The sequence below is a fragment of the Filicampus tigris genome, chromosome 12 (assembly GCF_054856515.1).
Source record: "Filicampus tigris isolate MCC_2025a chromosome 12, RoL_Ftig_1.0, whole genome shotgun sequence".
In the NCBI taxonomy this organism is placed as follows: domain Eukaryota; kingdom Metazoa; phylum Chordata; class Actinopteri; order Syngnathiformes; family Syngnathidae; genus Filicampus; species Filicampus tigris.
In genome coordinates this window covers 21,500,938-21,509,536 of record NC_141228.1, presented here as the reverse complement: position 1 = coordinate 21,509,536, position 8,599 = coordinate 21,500,938, and the positions used below count along the sequence as shown (strand labels likewise).

The window sequence follows — 8,599 nt, the reverse complement described above, 5'->3', positions numbered from 1 at the left end:
AAGTGGAAAGAGGTGTTTTCATCACTGCGTGTTGGTGGCGCATGACAGCAAAGTTTGGTAACTTGCCGTAAAACAGGAAACCTAATAATGTGCTGATTAATTTCAGCCCCTGAAGGCAGTTTACTTACCACACAACTCCAAAATTGCCAGACATGTTTGTAATGGCAACACCTGCCCAAAAGATACAACAAATAATCCCTAGAACAGGCCCGCGGGGTGCACTGGCACTGCTACTTTTCTCATGTAACATATACACATTCACAGTTACCACTAGCTTGTGTTTTCTTTTTGAGTACCCTTATTGATAAGGTGCTCTCATTTTGAGGTGGTGTATTAGGTAGGTGTATTTCCAACACGCCTGCAAGTAGGAGGAGGGGTCCACAATCAGCAACGGCCAATAAAGGGCATAATTAAATAGAATATACACAATGAAACGATTTTTGCCACATTTTTTCTTTGGTTCAATTGAAATTGTGCGACTCATTTTGGTGTGGATCCCTTAGCCACATGAGGGCAGTATAATACAGTTGTAAGGATGTACATAGAGACGTCTCAGCTCATCTGTAAACCACAGTAAGATTTGTAATTCTTCAGAGGTTAAAGAATATGTCTGTATTATATTGCCTGTCTATGTGTGTGTTTCAGCGTGTGCTGCACTGTTTGTGTACAATTAGCCATTGCTTAAAATGTTAGACCATCGCTACAGCAATGCTGTTTGTTAGCCGGTCTATGGCATTTCCAATTATGCGTTATCATTAATCTAGTGGACTTTAAGACAAAATTATTTCGTTATTTTAAATTCTCAAGGTGTGATTCTCTTTGTTTTATGTTTAGTATTATAGTAAACTTCAACTGGGAGTTGCAATAAAGTTCTTTTTTTTTTTTTTTTTTTTTTAACCAGATGTTTGTTGTTTTTGCAGTTGGCCGCTTCATTTTCCGTTTCACACTTTACACACTTTACTACACTTGTTGGATAACCCCTCAGTTGCTATCTGTCGATCTGGGGGCCAGCTGCCGTTGCTTGACACTCCCTTGTGTGCGGCGGGCTTTGGGCGTCACGCGACACGCGGCTTCCACCTGCCGTCCACAGACGGAAACTCGGAAAGCAGCAGCAGAACATCCGCTCATACGCACGCACACCACCACCGCGTTCACTTCCACCCAGCCGAGAGTCCACCTCGTCAGCCGCCCACCGCCACCCGTGACCGGCGGCGGCGGCGGAACAAACCGGACCAGACCATCCGCGGCGAGGCGGGACGGCGGGTAGGCGTGGGGTGGGAGGGGTAGTATCAGCCGCCCTAAGCCGCTTAGAAGCGGCCCGAGCACCGCTACAGGCACCCCCGCCACGACCAGGAAGAATGGACGGCTTCAACAAGGCTATTGACTGGCGACCAGCTTCGGTTCTGGCGTAGCAGGACGTCACCGCGCCTCGAGCAGACCTCCGCTAAGGTTCGTAGGACTCTTTCCTGTCGAATTGAACCCCATCGGGTGGCGGTTCGGGGGTGTTTGAAGCACATAGTTGATTGTTTTTGTGTGTTTTATTTGTTCGAAATATATCGGAGTGAATGTGCGTGAGGTGTTTTTTTTTTTTTTTTTTTGTAACCCGACAAATGCGGAAGCAGGCGTGCGACGTTTAATGACGACTCGGACATGAGGCAACTTTCCTCATTGTCCCATGAATACGTTTCCACACAAGAAAATATGACCATATAAGTCATTTGCACTGTTAGAGTTCCATTATACACTCACTGGACATTTTATTAGCTACTCGATTCAACGATAAACAACACCGTTATTGTAGCTAGCTAGCTAGCACGCTTGCTAGAAAGATAGCTTGACTGTCAGTAATATATTCATATTTTAGCAGAATCAATAAAGTGTAAACAAAAACAAAGAGCCGCATTGAGGAGAAATTACACCAAGTCGAAATGTAATCTAAAAAAACCCAAATCCCTAAAAATTACGAAATTATGTTGGGACGACCCGCGTAACCCATATAGCCAAATTGTGATGCCATAGTAATTGTGCAACAATTAGTGCAAAGGGGAAGTAATATTGGGAGTGGGATACTTGTTTTTTTTCTTTCAGAGCCGATACCGATTATTAGTAATCAAGAAGGAGGATAACTGATATTTGAAGCCGATAAACATTTTCAGTTAAAAAAATATATTCAACTTTTGAGATTTGCAAATTGATTTAGAATTTTTTTTTTTTTTTTTTAAATCTTAGACAATACACAGCTTTGTTTGAAAATCCTAACAAAGTCCAGGGAGCTCCCAGAGTCATCAACATGTCATAAAAGTTAAATGAAAACTTAAACAAGAGCTCCCTACTATTTTTTTTAATTATTATTTTTTTTACAGTGAATAAAGTTTTTTTTAATCGTGAGTAGTCTTTATTATTAAGATTTATACCAGGGTAACCGGTTTGGCTTGGTACGAAATTGAAATTTAATCGTGATTTCGAGTTTGACTTCTCACAATAATAAAAACTTTGTAATTGAAGAAGAATTATTAATATGCACGGTGTGTTTCTCGTATTCTCGACGTAAGAAAGCACCCTGAATGCAGCATGTTGCTTGTGCAATTTGGGTCAGCACTACCTAGCGCCGATTCACGTGAAATCAATCGGTGCCATGTCTCGGTTCCGAAGCGTGTCTTTCTTAGTTGGGACTGTGCAGCAGTGGGAGAGTTAGTGATTTTCCATGGTGCACTTTAGAGCTAAACTATTTGGGATATAATCTGCTAGATATTGCAATATTGATTTGTCTCACGTTTTTTTTTTTTCCTTAAAAAAAAAAAAAAAGCTTCAGGACAATATTTGTAATGTACATTAACATTTTCAAATATGGGAGAAAATGACATCATACCATCAAAACATTAAAAGCTATGAAATAATGTAAGGACACTAAAGAGGCTGTGTGAGGGAGACGAGAACAGTTGTTGTAGAATCCCATTTGTAAGGCCCTGATGATAGCGCCTTCATGGAAAAAGCACGTCTATGTAGGATAGGTTTATTTACAGACAACAGGCACAGGCTCGTTAGCCATAGAACGTCCGCGCGGGAGTTGAAGGAATGTGTCAGTGGTCTTGTTTGGATAACCTTTCTAAACGTGTAACAGCTTGTACTGCCTGGTTAATGTGCCACCTATGGGTGTACGCAGCACCAAGAGAAGCAAGATATTGCACGGCCATGTGAGAGTTGTAGTTTCGAGGCAGATATTTTTGCGAGTTGGCCCATTTTTTTTTTTTTTAATTTTTCAACCAGCCAGGTAGCGCAAAAGTGTCATCGTCCTGTGGTAGCCTGCATTCTGACACGTGAGGATTCAAACCCGGATCTCCTGACTGCAAGGCGGATGTGCAAAGCGCTAACTCGCCGTCATTTTTCGTTTGTTTCTTTGTTTGTTGCGGCAGGAATGTTCACCCTCACCGAAGTCGCCTCCCTGAACGACATCCAGCCGACTTACCGCATCCTGAAACCATGGTGGGACGTCTTTATGGACTACCTGGGCATCGTCATGCTCATGCTGGCCATCTTCGCCGGGACCATGCAACTGACGCGGGACCAGGTGGTCTGCCTGCCCGACTTGGACTCGGCCCCCGACGAGGTGCTGCCCCTGCCGACCGAGGTGTCCGACAGGTCGTGGAGTAAGGAGAGCGCCGCGGGGGAGCAAGCGGCGCCCCTGGCGGCGTCGCCCGAGCAACCGCCGGCGCAGCAGCCGCCCGCCACCGGGATCCGAACCAAGCTGGACTTCCAGCAGTACGTCTTCGTCAACCAGATGTGCTACCACGTGGCCCTCCCGTGGTACTCCAAATACTTTCCCTACCTGGCGCTGATCCACACCCTCATCCTGATGGTGAGCAGCAACTTCTGGTTCAAGTATCCCCGCACCAGCTCCAAGATCGAGCACTTTGTCTCCATCCTGGGCAAGTGTTTTGAGTCTCCCTGGACCACCAAGGCGCTGTCGGAGACGGCGTGCGAGGACTCGGAAGAGAACAAGCAGCGCCTGGCGGGGGCCTCGGCCCATCACAAGCACTTTTCCACCAGCAGCGAGGAGGGCAGCCCCAACCAGTCGGCGCCCATGCTGACCAAATCGGGCGTCACCTTCTCTGCGGAGAAGCTGGTGAGCGAGGCGCCCTCCATGACCATCCTAGACAAGAAGGACGGCGAGCAAGCCAAGGCGCTCTTCGAGAAGGTCCGCAAGTTCCGCGCCCACGTGGAGGACAGCGACCTGATCTACCGCCTGTACGCCCTGCAGACGCTCATCAAGACCGTCAAGTTCATCGTCATCCTGTGCTACACCATGACCTTCGTGGCCTCCATCGACTTCCACCACCTGTGCGAGCCGGAAATCAAACACCTGACCGGGTACCGGAAGTTCCACTGCACGCACAACATGGCGTTCATGCTGAAGAAGCTGCTGGTGAGCTACATCGCGCTCATTTGCGTCTACGGCGTCATCTGCATCTACACGCTCTTCTGGCTCTTCCGCCGTCCGCTCAAGGAGTACTCGTTCGAGAAGGTCCGCGAGGAGAGCAGCTTCAGCGACATCCCCGACGTGAAGAACGACTTTGCCTTCCTGCTGCACATGGTGGACCAGTACGACCAGCTCTACTCCAAGCGCTTTGGCGTCTTCCTGTCGGAGGTCAGCGAGAACAAACTGCGGGAGATCAGCCTGAACCACGAGTGGACCTTCGGGAAGCTGCGGCAGCACGTGACCCGCAACGCCCAGGAGAAACTGGAATTGCACCTCTTCATGCTGTCGGGCGTGCCCGACGCCGTCTTCGACCTGACCGACTTGGAGATCCTCAAGCTGGAGCTCATCCCCGAGGCCAGGATCACGGCCAAGATCTCGCAGATGCTCAACCTGCAGGAGCTCCACTTCTACCACTGTCCGGCCAAGGTGGAGCAGACGGCATTTATCTTCCTGCGGGACCACCTGCGATGCCTTCACGTCAAGTTCACCGACGTGGCCGAGATCCCCAGCTGGCTGTACCTGCTGAAGAGCCTGCAAGAGCTGTACCTGGTGGGCAACCTCAACTCGGAGAACAACAAAATGATCGGGCTGGAGTCTCTGAGGGACCTGCGGCACCTGAAGGTCCTGCATCTGAAGAGCAACCTCACCAAGATCCCCACCAACATCGCGGATCTGTCGCCGCACCTGCTCAAGCTGGTGGTGCACAACGACGGCACCAAGCTCCTGGTGCTCAACAGCCTGAAGAAGATGATGAACCTGTCGGAGCTGGAGCTGCACAACTGTGAGCTGGAGCGCATCCCGCACGCCATCTTCAGCCTCAACAACCTCCAGGAGCTGGACCTGAAATCCAACCACATCCGCACCATCGAGGAGGTCATCAGCTTCCAGCACCTGAGGCGGCTGACGTGCCTCAAGCTCTGGCACAACAAGATCATCGCCATCCCGCTCTCCATCAGCCAAGTCAAAAACCTCGAATCGCTCTACCTGTCGCACAACAAGCTCGAGTGCCTGCCGAGCTCCCTGTGCACCCTGCTCAAGCTGCGGCACCTGGACGTCAGCCACAACTCCATCGCCGCCATACCCCCGGAGGTGGGCTTCCTGCAGAACCTCCAGTACTTCGCCATCACCGGCAACAAGTTGGAAGCCGTTCCAAAGCAGCTCTTCAAGTGCACCAAACTGCGGACGCTCTGCCTCGGCCACAACTGCGTCGGCGCCCTGCCGGAGAGGGTCGGCCAGCTGGCGCAGCTGAGCCACCTGGAGCTGAAGAACAACTGCCTGGACCGCCTACCGCCGCAGCTGGGTCAGTGCCCCCTGCTGCGCCGGGGCTGCCTGCTCGTGGAGGACCACCTCTTTGACTCACTGCCCTTGGAGGTCAAGGAGAGCATCAACCAGGAATCTGCCGGCGCTTTCGCAAACGGGTGCAGGTGTCTGACGGACGGGCGGTAGCACGTCAGGGCGCCCCTCTCTCTTTTTTTTTTTTTCTAGGAAACCACTTAAAGGCCAAGTAGGATTTCTCTAGCGAGGACTCTAGCGACTAAGGGAGCATTCCTCAGTCAGTGGTGCCGTCAGGTATTTCAGGCTCCGCTTTAATATTGCAAATTGCCCCCTGCTAGTGACCACGTGACCTCAGCCCTAATACGTAACCACCATTTTACGTCAAGAAGCTTGACGCTTCGTAAGCCGCAATCTTCACTCGATCCGCGTGCTCACGGTATCGCCGGCACCAGCTTGGTGTGAAAGGGGTACGAGTACGTTTCAAAGGAAAAGTATTTTAGCATAGGCTTAAGTGTCTTAGTGCGTCAGGCCATCGGTTTTTTGTTTTGTTTTTTAAACGCAGCAGCTCACGAGCCAAGTAGAACTCTGTCGGTGCTAGTTCTTGACTAGCTGGGGATCGGTGCTAGTTCTTGACTAGCACCGACTAGGACCCATCAGTTAAAGCGGAAGTCAACCCAAACATATGTTCCCAGCAGGCCCACTAGTTGAAACACGGCATTCTGATTCATTTTGCGTTTGTGGAATATAAGTTAAGCAGAAAAATGTCCTCGTTTTTAGCCATCCCTGGGGACGGCCATTTTGTCTTCTGTCGACTGAAAAGGACATCACAACTGCTCACAAGGACCCATCGCGGCTGACCAGTTTTCCGAATCTGAGCCGTGATTGGTCGTCGACAGAAGACAAAATTGCCGCCCCCATAGATGGCTAAAAACGAGTGGCTTGACACTTATTCCACAAACGCAATATTTATCAGAATGCCCTGTTGCAACTCGTGGGCTTGCATAGAACATATTCTTGAAAAAAAAAAAGTTTGCGTTGACTTCCGCCTTAAAGCGTGATGCCCTCGGCCGGTTACCAACAGGTCGTGGCACCGACTTTCAACAGCTGTATTATGCCAGCGCCGGCTCGGTGCAAAAAGGGTTTGAGTGGAGTCACAAAGCAAAAGTTAAAGCACTGGAAAAACAGGTCGGAAACCACTGGGAAAAACCCTCTCTCTCACCATGTTATGTTTGTCCTCGTATTTACGCATGTAGCAATTTGCATTAGCGTCACAAAGGAGGAGAAGGGCGGCGGCAAGATCACCACAGTCTGTAGAGAGCAAGTTCTGCCACGTTTGCAATAAATTGGCAGACATTTATGTTGACATTTGTCGAGTCGGTGTTTAACCGTCTTTTGTTTTTTGTTTTTTTTGCAAAGATCTCAGCCAAGTAGGAATTTTGTCAGGTGTTGAATCCCGTTTGGTTCATGCTGACGCTCTTGTTGTGGAGCAGCCCTTTGTGGCACAAATAACGACATTTGCGCCACGCACTTGCACTACGGAACACAGCCACAACATTAGGGACACTTAAATAGGCTAATTTTCTGTTTATTTCCACTTAATGTTACTAACTGTAATATTTCAACTTTATTACTTGTAAAGTTTAGTCTCCCAAAATTGTACCATTTGAAAGATTTTAAAGGTTTTTTTCTGAATGTGAAAAAAAGACTACTACGCTATTCTCAAAAATACCTGTAGCTTTTTTGTAGTGAAAATGAATATTTTTGAATTTCTCTTTTTAAGAATATTGTGACTATTCTTGTAATATTACCACTTCAGAAAAAAGACTTTACTTAACTCACCTTTTATTTCTTGTAACTTTTTGACTGAAAGTGTTTTTGTAACATTTTCCTAATTCTCGTAAAACGACTCGCCCGCCCCTTAGAACAATGCAACTTTATGATTTTAATACCATATAAAATCCCACACACTTTATTTTGTGAAGTTCTTAGCTTTTGGAGTACTGCTTTGAAGCTATTCTGGTAAAATGACAGCACCCCCTCTTTAATATTTTAACTTTATTTAGTCATGTTAAATTGACCTCTTCCTCATAATAATGTACTACTTTTTTTGGGGTAATATTTGAATTGTATTCTTGTTACTGCAAGGAGAAAACATTTATGTATTGTGAATTCTAATATTGTATTTTGTCCAATTCTATTGTTGTCAGAAACACTGCAGACTTCAAGGGCAACAACAAACATACTCTTATTTCATTTTTTTTTTTCTATCAAGTTAAGCAAAAGTCTGCACTGAATGTCTTAGCTTGCACTGGAGTACCTATTGTTGTGGCTTGTGTATTTCTGTGTGTCTACAGTGCTTTCGATACACTCGCACACACATACACATTGATTAAACTAACCTTTTCTGTGCATCAAGAGCAGTAAATCATACGGACCATAAGCGAAGGAACGCGACTAACAGTATAGTAAATATATGTTTTTGTGTGTATGTTTTGGGAGGAGGTGAAAAGGTTTGTTTGCGTAAGCTTACACATTCCACTGCGTTCTATGTGGCGAAAGGGACCAAATTTCCAAATCCATGTGACATTTACAACACAGACCACTTTTTTTGTTTTATTTTTTATTTGATGTTTTACCCTGAAAAACATCTTGTACTGAGTGTGGTATTTAAATAAATTAGTTCAGCTTGTTTTTAAAAAGCTGAAAAAAAATGCGTTGCGTTTTGTATTGTTTTAATGAACGCAAAAGAGGTAAAAAAAAGAAAAAAGTACCTTCAAGTGCGAGTCAACGTATTCCTTGGTAAAGGCTCCCCTCTAGTGGAAGATAGTGGTTACTACGATTTTGAAA

General features: G+C 46.9%; 1 protein-coding gene across 1 annotated transcript; it reads left to right on the top strand.

Moving 5' to 3' along the window:
- Positions 1-1,273: 1,273 nt before the first annotated feature.
- lrrc8db (leucine rich repeat containing 8 VRAC subunit Db) lies at positions 1,274-8,465 on the top strand. Its single transcript, XM_086047989.1, has 2 exons — positions 1,274-1,449; positions 3,414-8,465. The coding sequence occupies exon 2, from the start codon at positions 3,416-3,418 to the stop codon at positions 5,921-5,923; it is 2,508 nt and encodes an 835-aa protein (XP_085904115.1). The 5' UTR covers positions 1,274-1,449; positions 3,414-3,415; the 3' UTR covers positions 5,924-8,465.
- The last annotated feature ends 134 nt before the right edge of the window (positions 8,466-8,599 follow it).